Source organism: Eucalyptus grandis, chromosome 9 (genome assembly GCF_016545825.1).
Source record: "Eucalyptus grandis isolate ANBG69807.140 chromosome 9, ASM1654582v1, whole genome shotgun sequence".
NCBI lineage: Eukaryota > Viridiplantae > Streptophyta > Magnoliopsida > Myrtales > Myrtaceae > Eucalyptus > Eucalyptus grandis.
This window is the reverse complement of record NC_052620.1, coordinates 26,497,204-26,513,660: the sequence shown is the minus strand read 5'-3', so window position 1 is coordinate 26,513,660 and position 16,457 is coordinate 26,497,204. Positions and strand designations below refer to the sequence as shown.

The window sequence follows — 16,457 nt, the reverse complement described above, 5'->3', positions numbered from 1 at the left end:
TTCACTCCCCTGGCATTCCCCTCCACGGCCCCGTCCCCGGCGCTTCTCCGATCGCTCGCTCCCCTCCCTCCGCCCCCACGCTTCCCGACGGCTCGAGTCCCGTCGAGCTGGCGCTTCCTGGAGGCGAGGCGCGCTCCGGATCGGTTCGTCGCGGCTTGCGTTAGCCCTAGCCACGAGATTGCCGAGGACGAAGTCGAGACGACGGTGGCGGCGGCTAGTGACGACGATGCTCCCTGGCGCCGCCGTCGCCGCCGTCGTTCGGTGAGGAGGCGGCGGAGAGGAGTGGGTTATCGGACCAGAGCTTGTGGGGTCAAATGAAGGAGATCATGGTGTTCGCGGGACCGGCGACTGGTTTGTGGATTTGTGGGCCGTTGATGAGTCTCATTGACACAGTCGTCATCGGTCAGGGAAGCTCGATTCAGCTCGCTGCGCTAGGTGATCAGTGAACTCTCTACTTTTTCATTGCGAGTTGTTTGCTGGAAGGAAGGACTTAGGCGACCTCCTGAGCTTCGTCCTTTTTGCTCTGAACCGAGAGAGAGGATTCTTTCTGGTTTTTCGTAACTGCAGGCAGTTACTCAATGCTGCGCTTTCAACTGCAGGTCCTGGAACGGTTCTTTGCGATCATATGAGCTACGTGTTTATGTTCCTCTCAATTGCTACCTCGAATATGGTAGCTACTTCTCTGGCGAGACAGGTAATATTTTCCTTGAATGAATAGTACTTGTCGTAGCGTTACTGATAATTGGTTATTTGTAGCCACGCAAATTGCATTTGCTGTCATTCAAAAAAAAAAAAAAATTGCATTTGCTGGAGCGTCAGTTTGTTTCTAGCCGCATGCTTGACGGTTATCGGTTTCAGATATCAAAACATTGTTTTCTATTAGACCCGTCAAATGGGTGGATCGGGTTGAAAATGGGTCGACCCATATTTGAATTATTTAACCTGTTTTGACTCATATTCATGTAGTGTAAATCAAGTGACCCATACCCGACCTAACCTACACCGACCCATATCCGATCTGTATTTCTAAAACCTATTAATATTCTAGGAAAATCCACTTTTACTATATGCTAATTGGATTAAAACTTCAAATTAAATTAAAAATAGTAAATAAAATAATAAAAAAGTTAAAAAAACCTTTAAATTAAAATATTTATAAAGAATTAGACTATGCACATGCTTTTCTTATTTGAAGTGAACATACCATTGAATGACTAAAGACTGTAACGTGAAAAAAAATTAACTAAACATAAAAAAGCTCACTTTTATATTTTTTTTATTAAAAAAGAGTATTGTTAAAACACTTTTATGCAATACAAATTTTTTAACAATTTTTATGCAATACAAATTTAATGGAAATCTTTTATAATTAATTTTAAAATATTTTTTAAAAATCGAATTTTTATTTTTTAAATATAATTTTTTATTTTTAATAACTATTTTTTCTTTTTCTAGTTTCTCTTTTCTTTTTCTTCTTCTTTGGCGGCCGTTGACCACGACAATGGCCGGCAACCAGCCACAGGAGAGCTTGATTCTCGCCAGTCGTCGACGAGGCTCGAGCCTTGCCAAATCTGGCGAGGCTCGATCTCACCGATCTAGCGAGGCCAAGGCCCCACCCGACACTAGCGAGCTCAAGCCTCACTAGCCGTCAGCGACCTGCCCGTGAGCTCAAGCCTCGCCTCGCTTGTCGCCGCCAGCAATCAGCCGTCGGCTAAGAAAGAAAGAAAAAAAAAATTGAAATATGAAAAATAATTATAAATTGATTTTTTATTAAAAAAATTATAAAGTTAGAGAAGGCCATGGCTTCAAACTTCAAAGTAACCCATTTAAACCCCTTTTTTTTTTTTTTTTTTTTTTAACTTTACTTTCTCGACTCATTTTCGACCCATATTTAACTTTGACTTGACCCATATATGACCCATTTAACTAAAAATGGGTAATAATATGGGTTTATGACCCATTTTGCCAGCTCTATTTTCTATGTATCTGGGGTGAGTTTGAATTGACCCTGTCTGGCTTTCAAAATGTTTAACTTGTTTTGCTGTGAAATGCAGGAACAAAAGCATATTCCCCAGTTTTGAATCTTTTGGCAAGCACATGCACATTATCGGGTCAGATGCCTTTCAAGGAGACATGAAAGCTTTCATTATGCAAAATACTCAAAGCCAATAGTATGTCATGCAGGATAAAGATGGGGTGCAGCATCAAATATCGATCTTGCTCTTTCTTGGATTGACTTGTGGCTTCTTGATGCTCTTCTTCACGAAATTCTTTGGTTCATGGGCATTAACTGGTACTTGAGAGTGCTTTGTCCCGTAAATTCTGTTATAGTTTATCTTTTTATCTGTCACTTCTTTTGTTTATCATACCATTTCATATGATGTGTTGCTAATTAGAAGATTAAAGCAGGCCAAGAAGAGACAACTAGTTGACTCATTAAACATTTTCCATGTTTGCAGCTTTTGCTGGGCCGAAGAATATGCATATTGTCCCTGCCGCAAATACTTATGTTCAGGTTCTCTTACTTTTTTTTTTTGCACCCCCTATCCTGACTCTGGTATGGAATGGCTATCGTTTCAAGTTAATAAATTCCAATGCACTTTGTTCTTCTAACCTATCACAAAATCATAACCTGAAAGTAGAACTTGAGAGGCAGTCTTACTTTAAATGTCTGCCTTCTTGTTAGCAATCATTTGACAGTCATGAATTGTTGGACGTTTAGCAGTATACGTTAATGGAAACCTTGAGAACTTTGAAAAGTACATATTATTTGACAAAACAACTACTGAATCTATCAATATCTGTTAGATGAAGATTGCTAAGTGAGACCAGCTTAGTTTTTGCAATCCCAAAATGATTTATCCTGCTTGGTCAAGTCAACCTCACAAGTTTCTCTCAATCATGCTAGGTACATCATGTTAATTATTTGCCTTGTTGATTTTCAAATTTGCTATACTTGACTATCGTGGTATATTAGTTTGATGAATATGTTTTCTATCTCATTTTAACTGAACAGAATTGTTTGAATTGGTAGATTCGAGGCTTAGCATGGCCAGCACTTCTCATTGGTTGGGTTGCTCAAAGCGCAAGGTGCAAATAGTTTTGTCCCTCCATGTATCTATCTATTGGATCAGCTCTTCTTAATTGGTCTCTCTTTCAATTCACATTTAAGTCCCTGACCTGCTAGTACATAGTGTCTTTGATAGGACTATGCTTTTGGTTAAATCTACTCAAGAAGTTTATGCAGTATTTTTTTTATTTTTTTTTGGTCGAATTATGCAGTAGTTTGGTGGACCTTATAGTTCGTACACAAGTTTGAGTTGATGCTGTGTGGGACTCATATTAAAGTAAATGCAGTAACTGAGCAATTGGACTACTGAGGCTTAGCCTCATATTCCCTGGGTTATGCATAGTTTTTGCACTATCTTTATATATTGTAGACATACTTTTAGGGTAGCTTTTCTTTTCCTGAAGCTCTCCATAACTTCTCAGCCTTGGCATGAAAGATTCATGGGGACCCCTGAAGGCTCTGGCCGTCGCCAGTGCCATAAATGGAATTGGTGATATTGTCCTCTGCAGCGTGTTAGGTTATGGCATTGCTGGTGCCGCATGGGCAACAATGGCTTCACAAGTATGTTAAATTTCGAAATAATATGCCTTTCCAAAGTTTGGGAATATAGTCTCATCTGTGTGATCTTTCCTAATCAGAATACTTTCTAGGTTGTTGCAGGTTATATGATGATGGCTGCTCTAAACAAGAAAGGATACAACGCCTTTACAATCTCTGTACCATCTGCCGATGAACTTTTGTCAATACTCGTGCTTGCTGCTCCAGTGTTCGTAACAATGATCTCGAAGGTTTTGTCTTGCACTATTTGTGGCTTTTCTGGTTTTCACATGACTACTTCAGTGCATATAAGAGAAGTTACCTTTTCAGGTGGCCTTTTATGCACTGCTTACATACTTTGCTACATCTATGGGCACAATTACTGTGGCTGCTCATCAGGTTTATTCTGTTGGCAATGACAATTGTTATTTTCTCAAGTTTAGCTGCTCATTAGTGAGAAACCGAGTGTTTCTTACTTTAACTAATTGTACTCAATTCAGGTAATGGTTCAAACATTTTGCATGTGTACGGTATGGAGTGAGCCTTTATCTCAAACTGCACAATCATTTATGCCTGGGCTAATATATGGAGTCAATCGGAGTTTGGAAAAGGTAACTGATGGCTATCTTACTATGATTTTTGTGTCATTTCATTCGCTCTAGTGGAAAGATATGATTCACGTTCAATCTTAGTCGATCCTACTCTGCCCCTATGAGCTAATATTTTGCCTTTTTTAGTTGAACTATTCTCAAGATGTCTTGGTGTCAAAACAGGCGCGAACGTTGCTGAAGTCTCTTGTGATCATTGGCTGCATAGTTGGGATCATTTTGGGAAGCATTGGAACATTTGTGCCTTGGAAGTTTCCTAACATCTTTACACCTGATCAAAATGTTATACAAGAGGTTAGCTTGCAAACTTTCGGGAGTCTGAATACGTAGGTTTCACAGGAATCTGCTGTTTTAGTATGTTAGCATTCGTTAGTTGAATGCGAACAGCATCAGGAGAAGCAGCCTGCCTGGTATAGTCAATGATATTCTATTATTAAAAGATGCTTGTTAGTATCGAAATTGTTTGGCTCCACCTTAAATAATTTAGGGTTTAAGGTTTAGTTCTCAATAACAGATTATTTACACTATGGTAAGTGATTATGGTAAATTGTGAATAGGGAAGTCATGTATGTTATTCTATATAAATTGTGGCAGGGCATGGCCCGTATAGTTTCGCCAAACTGTGCTGCTGCGGAAGCCTTAATTCGGTTTTACAACCCTTTCTTACAGTCGAATTTTAAAACGACGTCTAGAGCAGTTGGACTGGCACTGTTGTTTCCTTAGAGCTATAACAAGCACATAAGATTTTAAATTGACTCAATGGCCAGATTTATTTCCACACATTTGCTTATATTCAGACGATCATATGCACGTTATTAACTGGAGGCTAGAAAGTTTGTTCTGTTTATGGTGCAGCTTCGTGTATCCAAATAGAATTGCTTTTTAGGTTAATGACGGTTGCCAAAAATTGCTCCAGGAAAATTTGTGGATGAACAAATCATAAATTCCCCATCTCTTCTGGATACCAAAGTATCTGATTTTCGTTGAATTGCTTGTTTATGTTCAGATGCACAAGGTGCTAATTCCATACTTCATGGCATTAGTCATCACAACCCCCACACTCAGCCTTGAGGGTACATTGCTGGTGAGAATGTTATCATTATGTATTTCTACGAGATCTCTTGCTCCTTTTGCAGTGAATCAGAGATCAATGCAGGTTACTGTAAGATTCATGTTGGCCTTATGTTTCGACTCATGGGTTATTCAGACCTTGTCAGGCTTGTGGTGTCTTATCAGTTAAAAAGGCAAAGAATAAGACTCTTTGGCAGACATAATCTTCTCTCACCTTCCTGTAATTGAGCTGTAGTTTAATTATACTCACTAGGATCTACAGAAGTGTAGTTTCTGCTTTCTAGAGATGGTGCCAGTTTCTGGATAGGGTATAGGCGTAGACTGGCCATTCATCTCCATGCCCCTGCAATTCATGGGCTATTTGAACATGTCTAGCTATGGGGACCTTGATTATGTGGTTATTATGTGCTCCGGTTACTGTGCATGTCTCTCTGCTTTACCCATGTTCATTTTGCTTAAAGCCTCATACCTGAACAACATAGAATAGCATTGCATGTGTATGCATGTATCTATCACTCTCATCAAAATGTAATAATACCACTTGTATGCCAGGCGGGACGAGATCTTAGATTTATCAGTGCATCCATGAGTGGATGCTTTACTCTGGGCTCTCTTCTGCTGTTGGTAAGCTCATTTTTCTTTTCCATACGTCATTACAGAACTAGGTCATTTGATGAATTGACTAAACTATCCTTTTTGTTACCAGCTCGTGAGCAGTAAAGGGTTGGGTTTGGCAGGATGTTGGTATGCACTCTCGGGATTTCAATGGGTAAGACTTGACACTCCCGCTCATTTTCATGCATTTTGTCCAAGCCACATCTCACTTGAAGAAAAAAATTTCAGGCTCGGTTCTTTCTCGCTCTACGGCGCCTTACTTCTGCCAACAGTGTACTGTACACAGAAGATCTGAGCCGTTTTAAAGTGCAATAGCTAAAAGCTACTTAGCTTATAAATCACTCGATAAGGCATGTGCTCGGTATTAGTACTTTACTGATCGTCTTGATAAGGTGCCATCAAGTAACTTCTCGTGCTTCTCAGCCATACCACATGCATGATGCGTAGTTAATCTGTTTCCTCACATTAGGTTAGGGTTATTCCATTCTTTGTGCCTCAAAGAGGCCGAGAGCATTAAGCAAGGCAGTTCTTAAAGCTTTTGCTTCTTCTACAGAAAGACGGGGTCAGCTGCGTCTTAATGTAACTGTATCATAATAGAATAGACAATAGGATTATCCTCTTGGAGGTGATACGACTGAGGTTACTCCTCTTTTAATTGTAAAAGCTATCTATTCAAATGGGGCTCCATTCTTGATACTGTGAGTGTGATTACTTATTTCCAGCTTATCGTTCGCTGAAACCTATACTTTAGTAATGTAATCGACACTAGTTGCTCCATCTGTGTTGCTCGTTTCTGGGTTTAGTACCGGGCATTCAAAGAACATAGAGCATTTTCCAAATCATTATTCTCGAAAGCTGCACAGCAATCGCTAAAATTTAGCAGAAAAGCACAAAGCACCCGTTTAAGTTTGCACTTGTCAACAAGTTCAAAGAAGTTGAGGGTATTGCGATTTTTAGCGCTCAATTAATAAAAGGCAAATAGCCATCAAAAATTTCAAATTATACTCAAGGTAACATATTGTGCGTTTAGGAAGGTTTTTGGGAAAAGTCTTAGGGGAAATACAAAGGTCGATGAGTTAAAGGACTTTTTCAAAATGCAAATTGTATTTAGTAAATTATATTATAAAAATCTATTGTGAAATACTTTGAGCAAAATAATGTTTGAAAAAATTCTATTCACGGCAGATTTTTGTTATTGAAAACAAAAAAAAAAATGCTGGTTGGCCAAGGGCAAGCGGTCCGATGAAAGGCAAGTAGTCCGACGAGGGTCTTTGTGACCCAAATCATGCAAGCCGACAAGAAGAAGAAGAAGAAGAAGAATTATCGAGGGCAAAATCGGAAAAAATAAAAGGTTATTTTTTACTAATTCAAGGCTCAGCATACCTAAAAAGCCCCTAAATTACCTTGACATTTCAGCCTTCCAAGACTTGCATGCATATTTTATTTGGCTCAAGGACTTTGGGAAAGCAGTTCCCAAATGCATCCTAGGTAACTTAACAATCATTATGGCTACTCTTCACCATAGATTCTTCGGTTAATCTTGTAGATTGGTCATGGGTATATGAGAAAAAAAATTGAAAATAATTGACCGTGTTATATGGATCACCTATGATGACAAAAGTCGTAAGGCTGACGTACTTCTTCTTTTTTGCCCTATAGACGTGTGAGTTGGATCCACAAAAACATGTCGGTAGTACAAGAATGCTCCAACATTCATACTTTATAGTCCGCTGTCGCAGATGTAGAAGTGGATGCAATGCAACAACGCATCCCAGAGCTTTTGTCTTCTTTTGCACAAGAATCCACGTCGGTCCGCCTCCTGGCTTGGTATACGATGGCGACTCCAAAATACAAAGGAAGGGCTGGTCGATGGAATTTTGATGCGTTTATTTTTATAAATTAGTTTCGCCATGATTCCCGTCAACGGGTGTTTGGTCTAGTGGTATGATTCTCGCTTCGGGTGCGAGAGGTCGCGAGTTCGATTCTCGCAACACCCCTACTCGTTCTTTTGCCCATTGTTTTGGCTCTCCCCTACTTTCTCGTTTCCGTGAAAACCTTCATCTTCTTATCTTTTTGCCTTTCATTCCCGTAAGAGCTTTAGCCCGTTGGCCCTCCACTTGTTTTTCTTTCTAGAGAAAGTCCACTTGTTTTTCTTTCTAAGGAAAGTTGTGGATGAGTAGACCTCTATTTCCTACTCCATCATGTAAGAATAGGGGTGTGCAACGGGAACCGCCCAAACTGAACCGAATAGGCTAGTTCTAAAGGGTTCTAGGGGGTCCCGGTCCTAGGTTCCTCTTCTGCCCATTTGTTTAGCTCTTCCGTACTTTCTCGTTTCAGTAAAAACCTTCCTCTTTTTATCTTTTTCCCTTTCATTCCCATAAAAGCTTTAGCCGGTTGGTCCTCAACCTTGTTTTTCTTTTAGGGAAGTTGCGGATGAGTGGGCCTCTCTTTCCAAATCCATCACATGAGAATAAGGGTGTGCAACAGGAACCGCCCAAACCGAACTAAATAGGCCTATTCTAGGCAGTTCTAGGGGATCCCGGTCCGGTCCCAAATTCCTAATTTTGGAATCAGTTCCAGGTTCCAAGGTAGGAACCAGACCAACCATTTATAATTTTTTTATTTTCTTTCTGAATTTCTAAACAACCCTAATCTATCTAATTCTACTAGTTTCTCAATTCTCACTACTTACCCTTCTAAACTCCAATTCTCTCTTCCTTAAAGCACGATAATTTGTCTTGAGAGTTTACATTAAACCAGATCATAATCTTCACCCTGTTTGGGAGGAGGTTACAACAAGGAGATAAAAGATATGCCTGAACAAGCTTCTTCTACGGATAAGCACAAAGCAGGAAACTACTCCAGCGCTCAAGGTCATTGAATCAGGAAACCACGATAATTAAATAAGTGTTGCCATCAATGCTTCTCTTTGTCCCCATTTTGCTTGCTTTTGGTATTACAAGAAGGGCTGAAGCATAATGAAGTTCTGGTTCGAATCATCCGGCGAGCTTTGAACCTTGATTAATATTAAAGAAACAAGAAAAGCCAACAGCGTTCCAAGTAGCTAACACCACTAATCGAACAAATAACAAGATTAGGGGACATATATATTATTTTTGTTCAATGTAATGAAAACAAGTGATTTGGTCATTGGAGGACCCGACCAGTTGGTTCGGTCCAATTCACAATCCCAAAAACTGAGAACCAACCCTCCCGGTCTGGTTCCTAATTCTTGGGTGGAACCGGACGAGACGGGGAACCAATCACCTCTATGTGAGAATCGCATTTGGGACACAGAAAAGGGCAAGTTTGACTTTCGCGGTGAAGGGGAATTCACCTCAACTTTTGCCATCTGCTCTGAATGCATTCTCATCCATTTCACACACCAAAGGCTAAAAACACTGCGGTCCATCCACCGTGGAAGACGAAATCTAGAGAATAAGCCAACATCCTGGGATCACCACCGTTTTACCTTTCAGTACTCGTACTGTATTTGAAGCCTCTATGATATTTGCAAACTTTCAACGTCCTAACCGCAACAATCAAATTCACTCACGAAAGCGAGCTTTACAGGTGATTTCAAGTTTTTTGACACTAGGCTAAATGTTTCCCTCCATACCCTTCAAAGCCAATAAGGCAGCGCCGTACGCAGCCTCCGTCTGGATGGCCCGGCTCACGGGTACGCCAAGCACTCTCTCACGTATCTTTATCCATTTCTCATTTTTCGAGCCACCTCCTGCTGTGAACACTTCTTCCACTGGAGTCGCCCCCATACCCTTCAGCAAGCTATACGCCTTTCCCTGCACACGTGTAATTTGACATCATGTGTCAACAATTAGAAAGGCAGGGTACATGACCAAATGCTTGTACCTCGATACGGGCAATAGATTCAAGAATGCCATGCAAGTATTGAACATCGCTTTCAGGGCGTGGAAGTAACCTGCGTTAACCATGACTATGATCAGAAATCCCATACAAGGTGTTCAATAACTATTCTCGAATGGTTATCGGATAAAGCAAGCTTCGCTATCAGGTTTAGCCTTTTCTCATTGCTGCCCCTATTTCAAATTTTGGTGGGCCAATGATCCTGGAGTTATAATAATGGCATCCACGATCAAGATATCAAACCAAGGCAGAAATCTGCAGATGTCTTAACATCAATACCTGGGCATCATATTAGGATCGGCAACAGGAAACCTTTCGCCAGCAGTTTGAAGAGGGTAATAATCTAAAGGTGATGCTTCCGATGGATCTATCTGCTTACTCAATTTCTCTAATTGTTCATCAGTAAAGATTTGCCTCAGAACAGCTCCGCCAGTATTTGAAGCACCTCCAACAAGCCATTTATCATCAAGGCGATGGCTATAAACACCATACCGTGCATCCTCAATCCTCCGGGTGCTCAACAATTTGATAGCCAGTGTTGAACCCAATGAAGTTACCTAAACGCCAAGTGTAAGAACAAAATCTATAGCATCTAGAAATAGAAAATTTTGCATACAGTATAAACAGAATGTCTTAGAAACTATCAATTCATGCCCAGAAATCTCACAGCTTTTCCAGGTTGTGTTGCCCTTGCAGCAAGAAATGCAGCTATACTATCAGTAGTCCCTGTACACACTACGCAGTCATTTGAAAAACCTGCCAATATATGTCATCAGTGAGCATCAATCTCGATATTGAACTTCAAGCCTACCAGTTCAGCAGGAGCTCAATTTAGCGAAAAAAAATTCAGCAGGAACTCATGTCCAGTACATTCCCAACACAAAAATCCAAACAATTCATAAATCAACAGGTAGGAAAGATCACCTGCACAAAATAGAAGTTTCTGGCTAGCTAAGAGAAGGGAAGCATACCGTGCTTTTGAGTAATGTCCTCTTTCAAATGACCAATTGGTTTTCCTGGAGCTATAACAGAAGGAAGAGCATTAGAATATGGCTGAGACAGCAGCCAAGAAGGATAGGACTCAAGTTCTGGATCATAACCAACCTGTAGCACAACATGAGCAAAACCAACTATATCTATTGATACAGAGAAAAATAATTCAAAAAAACCAAAAACACGCAACTCAAACAAATAGTACTTTCAATGCATTATTATAGTCGGAAATTCCCAGCTTGCCATGCAGAAGCCACAATAACCAATCTGCCTGATGCATTAGAACCACAGATCCTTTATCAGTATCGCTGGAGTTCCACCATGACACTAGCTTGCACAGAGTAGAGGAACCCGAGCAGACTGTGTGGTTTTCTGGAGCAATGGACTTCACTATTGGTAAAGCATCCGGACAGCTTTCATTATAAAGGAAAGGTCTTCCAAGTGTCTCTCCAGACTTGCTGCAGCAACATATAAGAAGCCTCGCTTAGTAGTTCCTCTAAAAGGAACATTAGAAAAAATTCTCTCTCGTTGAGTCGTACAAGATTGACCTGTCAAGTATCATAGTGGTTGCAGAAGTTCCATCGACCGACATAGAAGCAATCAGTGAACGTAGATGAACTGGAATGTCTTCCAGGAGAGAGAAAAGAGTAACTTTCCATGAGGAAACCCAATCCCTTGTGTCTCCACTCTTTCTAGACAAAACAAACGAACTTCTCAGTACGTTAGGGAATGGAAGGTTTCAGATTTGGAAAAACTAGCAGTTCACCGGGGCATAATCTACAAACTTTTCAGACACGTTATCTCTGACATCACTGGACATGCAAAGGGAGACGCTCATCAATAAATTGTGTAAATTTGCAATAAGAGGCCCTCATGCCTTTCTTGCTTGATGATATTAGAAGTACAACTGACAATGTTCGGATGACATTTCACTGTATTCATTCATTCTGCATGTTATATCCCAGAAAAAACACCATTTCGCAGGCACAAGTATTATAAATTTTGTACAAGCAAGCTCTGCATTCTCAATACTCATATTGCTCAGTCACCATAAACCACTGTATAGTTCCCTTTTGTAGTCATCATTCTCCAAGCAAGAGGGGAAACAATTTGGTGAGTACATCGGCTAAATAGTCCATGCAGCACGACTGACAATGGACAATCTTTTAAGAGCATTGGCTAAATAGGATAACGAAATACATAATTGTTATGGAACTGATAAACAAAATGTGAGGGTGCAATGACTCACATTCCAGTTGAATGTCCTGGCAACCCTAAAGAAACAGAATGAAAACTGAGTTACAGTAGCAGAAGCCGAACCATGTATTCAGGATACTCCCTTTTTCCTTCAGCATGGATATTGCCTTGCTTGTCTATAAGAGCAAATCTGGCTCCTGAAGTACCAAAATCCATCCCAAGATACAGCCTTTCACCAATTTCTGGGTTCATTCCACTGCTTACGCGTGCAGTCATAGCTCTTCTTGGTTTAGTTTTAGTTGCAGAGTCGAACAACCCATTTCTTGAAACCAGCGTCTTTGGCCAACAAACGCCTAATAAGCAAAGAACAAACGCTAGAAATTATACTATATCAAGCCGCTTGAATGTAAATTGATCCCAACATGGTGGATTCATTGATTTGAGACTGTTTATTCGGCAACCCCATAATTCTCAACACACATACCCATGCACTAATCTCCAATCTATACAGAGAGAAAGAAACTAATGGGGGCACTGACAATGGCAAAGACGGGAGCAGGTTGAAAACTAGAGGCGCATTAGACAGACACGAAGTGAACGCAACAGGAAACAATTTGCACACTGGTCATTTCAGTGTAGGGCACGCATTTCTCCCCCGCGAAACAGTGCAAATGATCAGTATGTTTGACATGGCGAAATTCGCAAGCATCGGCAGTTGATTGCTAGAGAGAGACCATGAACTGAGGGTGATCGCAGGGTAGAGGAAGAGCATGGAGGACAGGGGAGGGAGTAGGACATCGTGAACCTCGCTCCTGCAGTGACCACTACAAGGATAAAGGCCAAATGACACCACAGAAATGGATGACAGTCCTATAAACGGACCCATCATTTTCATTACCCAAAAGAAAACAAAATAGAGGAGAAATGAAGAGAAAAACAGTACATCATTAACAGGGAAGACAACAACGTATAGAAAAATTAAGGCAGCACAAGCAGGAAGCAGACAATAAATGAAAGGATTATCCAAGGATAAGAGGTTAAGGGAACGAAGAAGAGTTACCAGGCAAAGGTTGGCAGGTTATCTTCTCATAAAAACACGGGGAATCAGAACGAAACAGAGCTCACCAGATAATGGCGCAGAAGAGAGACGCTTGAGAAAGTTAAGAAGAGATTTTTTAATTATGGCACAAAGTCGATGGTTTATATTTATACATGAGTCGCATTGCTTCCCAAAAAGAAATTACCCGATTTGGCAATAATTAAAGGATTACTTATACACGAGTTCTCTCTACAATCAGCGAGTTTCTTTTTTATCTAGAGTTGATGGATACTAATCATCATCTAATCAATCAAAATATGGAAATTCATCTTGATCTAACTCCCATTGAGGGAACCATCAATTTCATTACCCAAAAGAAATTTGAGTTTTGACTTTGAAAGGAGATCAAATCTTCAAAGTTTAAGATGTGATTGTTGCACCAATAGATCATTGACATAGGGCCCATTTGATTCGGTTTTGGAAAAATGCCTTTGGTTACACCGTTTGATAAATTGTAGTCTCAGATAACATTGAAATATCACTTTAGCATAAATACTATTTGGCAAAACTAATATTTGTAATAGGCTTTTACTTTTATTTTTATTTTTATTTAAGCTCCGTTCGTTTCGCGGAAAATAACTTCCAGGAAAATATTTTTCGAAATTTCCGGTGTTCGGATGGCGGAAAATACAAAAGAGGAAATCATTTTCCGCACCTCTTGCACGAGCTCTCGCGCTCCCGCTACTTTCTCCTTCCTTCACGCAGTTCTTGTTCTCTCTCTCTTTTCTTGCTCTCCCCGCCGCAATGGCTTCGACAACATCCTTCTCCGGATCGCCTCGCCATCCCCGGCCGCTTCCGCCCGCTTTGCTCAGCCCGGCGCCGCGCCGTCGCCGCACTCCGCTTCCCGGCGGCTCGAAGCCGCTCGGGAGGATCCGGCTCAAGAGGGAGCACCGCGGCGCGAGAGGCTCGCTGGGGAGCCCGCCATCCAGCCGCTCGTCATGCGGCCACGAGCCATGAGCTCGTCGGATGGGCGAGCTCGCGGCTCACCGGATCTAGCGGCAGAGCTTGGGCTCCCGATCCAAGCGAGCTCGAGCTCGTCGCGATCCGGTGAGCTCGAGTGAGATCGGCCGAGCCTCGAGCTCACGGATCGGCCACCGGTCTTGGTGGCGTTGGGCGGCCCGGCCATCGCCAAGGGAAGGAGGTGGCGGCGGCGGAAGGAGGCGACGGGGACGAAGCCGCTCGAGAGGAAGAATGAGGAGGAAGGAGGAAGGAAAAAAAAAGAAATAATAAATAATAAAAATTTCTATTTTTAAAAATATAAATAATTAAAAAATCATTTTTTAAAAAAAATATAAATAAAATAAAATAATTTTTTTGGTCAATTAAAAATATTAAAATTCAATTTTTGATAATTTTTTTCAAGAAAATGTTTGAGTTAACGAATGTGGAAAATATTTTCCACTCAAATTTTAGATTTTGGCCGAACACAAATAGAGTTATTTTCCCTGGAAAATGACTTCAGGAAAGTGTTTTCCGGAAACATAATATTTTCCGTGAAACGAACGGAGCATTAAATCTAAAAATCAAATCCGATGGTCCGCTAACCGCCGACCAACCGCCGGATGGGCGGATCTAGCGCCTGAGGTCATGACCTCAGGCAACACGCCTAGAGGCGCAACCTCAGGCGCTTGAGGTCGTAGTGGCAACCAGATATGATTTGGTTGTCTAAGGTCGCAGAGGTAAGATCTAGTCGTCCCCCCAGGCAGTGGTCATCGGAGACGTGCGACCCTCAAGTGGTGATGGTGGCTGTCGAAGAAGCCCAATGGGTGGGAAAGAATAAGATGAATAGGGAAGAAGATGGACAGGGAAGAGAAGAAGACAAAGGGGGAAGAGACGATGAACAATGACGCAATTGCATTTCCAAAATGCCTAATGCTCAAAGCACCTCCTCCCCAGCATTCAGCATTGAAAATGCTCACATTTGACAAATGAGCTTTCAAAAACATTTGCCAAACACAAAAAAATTCCCCAAAGTCCTTTGAGAAAGTCGAACCAAACGGGGCTATGGTAGTAGGGGGTCAAAATCGAATCCCATACTCGAATTGAAACATGACTGACCCAACTTGAGCCGAATTTTTCAGATCTCTGTTCGGGTAAGTGATTATAAAGCAGGTAGTGTACTTGTTCTGGTTTGGTTCGGCCCAAATCAAATAAAAAAGCATTACCTAATGAAAGAGATAGTCGAGGAGGGAAAGCCTGCGTGCCATGCAAATCGTATTTCTAAATAAACAAATGCCCGAAAGCCCAGCTCAGTCCGGCCTGACCCAACCCGTGATTTCAATTTGCATGCTATTCGGGTTTCTAATTGGGTCAGGTCATTACGAAGACGCATGCTTCACAATTCAGGTCGAGTTGAGTCAGCTAAAAACCCGACTCAAACTGTTGACAGCCCTTAATAGAAGACTGTAAACTTTATCCAAAGTATGGATATACCATGACAAACCTCTGCTTCTCCTACCCACGCAAAAAAAGAAGAAGAAATGCTTATTTTGGAAGTGGACGCATTGCCAGGTTATTGGATTGAACTATTCGTTAGCGAAACAGGCCCACCCATCTCTCCTCCAGAAAAATTGGGCCTACTCGACCAATCAGTCTAAGGTGAGATCCGGCCCTTTTCAATAACACTGACCTGCAAAACCCAAATGCATCGAGGCGCAGCACTTAACTGGACATCCACGACTAAAGCACCGTGTCAATTGCTGGATCAAAGAAAGGCGTGGAATCATTTGCCAACATCGGGGTAAATAACTTGTAAAGAAATGCTGTCTACAGCGAGCGGTGGACCAAAGAGTAACCATTTTATCCACCCAAACCGATCACGGCCCCGCTCTTATACCACCAAAGTAGCATGTGCTTGGCCCCTAAAGTTACCAAACTCTAATCTGCCAAAACCCCTTATTATTTATAACAAGGACCGAATTGGAACGAATTGACCGGAGGATATGAAGCCCGCACCATACTCACAACCACCCAATCAACTAGCACCTGATCGCTCTTTCCTGAAGAAATGTGATGCAGATCGTGGATCGAGCTCGAGGTGTGCGGTTGCTGCTAGTGAAATAGAATCTTAATGCATGTGGGAGCCCCGCCCGTCCCCCCAACGAAAAGCGGAGATGGAAGGGAACATCGCATGAGCGCCAGCACAGATGATCGTCGCACGTGACCCACTTGCCCGCACTGAAAAAAGTGGAAAGGTGACAGCTATTTCTTAGCTTTTGCTCCTGCTGCTTCTGCTGGTCATCCCCCCCCAATTCCTTAACTTAGGAATTCATACGAAAAATCGCCAGATTTTTGTCCGTAGTTGATATAAACCATGGACCCCTTTGCATTGAATGCATATCGTTAATCTCTTTGAGAGTTAATCACCGTTTAGGTAGACAGA

General features: G+C 41.5%; 2 protein-coding genes and 1 non-coding gene across 7 annotated transcripts; 2 read left to right on the top strand and 1 right to left on the bottom strand.

The window, feature by feature from the left end:
• LOC104418873 (protein DETOXIFICATION 46, chloroplastic) lies at positions 1–6,597 on the top strand. Of its 2 annotated transcripts, none has more exons than XM_010030340.3 (14): positions 1–435; positions 600–694; positions 2,185–2,293; positions 2,460–2,515; positions 3,035–3,090; positions 3,493–3,631; positions 3,721–3,858; positions 3,938–4,006; positions 4,108–4,218; positions 4,381–4,509; positions 5,222–5,299; positions 5,839–5,910; positions 5,993–6,055; positions 6,130–6,597. In XM_010030340.3, the coding sequence occupies exons 1-14, from the start codon at positions 315–317 to the stop codon at positions 6,214–6,216; spliced, it is 1,323 nt and encodes a 440-aa protein (XP_010028642.3). In that variant the 5' UTR covers positions 1–314; the 3' UTR covers positions 6,217–6,597. The 2 variants fall into 2 exon arrangements, with proteins under 2 accessions (XP_010028642.3, XP_039158054.1); XM_039302120.1 differs by lacking the exon at positions 1–435 and adding an exon at positions 2,055–2,111.
• Positions 6,598–7,826: 1,229 nt separating this feature from the next.
• On the top strand, positions 7,827–7,898 carry TRNAP-CGG. Its single transcript has one exon. It is a non-coding gene; the product is annotated as a tRNA-Pro (tRNA).
• Positions 7,899–8,984: 1,086 nt separating this feature from the next.
• LOC104418871 (D-ribulose kinase) lies at positions 8,985–13,141 on the bottom strand. 4 transcript variants are annotated; one of them, XM_039301438.1, is made up of 9 exons: positions 13,037–13,141; positions 12,100–12,329; positions 11,319–11,467; positions 10,985–11,237; positions 10,758–10,890; positions 10,454–10,542; positions 10,066–10,343; positions 9,772–9,841; positions 8,985–9,701 (listed from the first exon to the last, which is right to left on the bottom strand). In XM_039301438.1, exons 2-9 carry the CDS (start codon positions 12,250–12,252, stop codon positions 9,501–9,503), a joined length of 1,326 nt encoding a protein of 441 aa, XP_039157372.1. In that variant the 5' UTR covers positions 12,253–12,329; positions 13,037–13,141; the 3' UTR covers positions 8,985–9,500. The 4 variants fall into 4 exon arrangements, with proteins under 4 accessions (XP_039157372.1, XP_039157370.1, XP_010028637.2 ...); XM_039301436.1 differs by lacking the exon at positions 13,037–13,141 and adding an exon at positions 12,711–12,844; XM_010030335.3 differs by lacking the exon at positions 13,037–13,141 and adding an exon at positions 12,711–12,844 and having other exon boundaries at positions 11,328–11,467.
• Positions 13,142–16,457: the final 3,316 nt, after the last annotated feature.

Coding starts and splice junctions, on each gene's coding strand:
- LOC104418871 (XM_039301436.1), bottom strand. CDS start 12,774: ATGTCCTACTCCCTCCCCTGTCCTCCATGCTCTTCCTCTACCCTGCGA. Junction 12,330..12,710: donor GCGATCACCCTCAGTTCATG/GTCTCTCTCTAG, acceptor TTTGCTTATTAG/GCGTTTGTTGGCCAAAGACG. Junction 9,702..9,771: donor AATCTATTGCCCGTATCGAG/GTACAAGCATTT, acceptor ACACGTGTGCAG/GGAAAGGCGTATAGCTTGCT.
- LOC104418873 (XM_010030340.3), top strand. CDS start 315: ATGAAGGAGATCATGGTGTTCGCGGGACCGGCGACTGGTTTGTGGATT. Junction 4,007..4,107: donor TTACTGTGGCTGCTCATCAG/GTTTATTCTGTT, acceptor TACTCAATTCAG/GTAATGGTTCAAACATTTTG. Junction 4,510..5,221: donor ATCAAAATGTTATACAAGAG/GTTAGCTTGCAA, acceptor GTTTATGTTCAG/ATGCACAAGGTGCTAATTCC.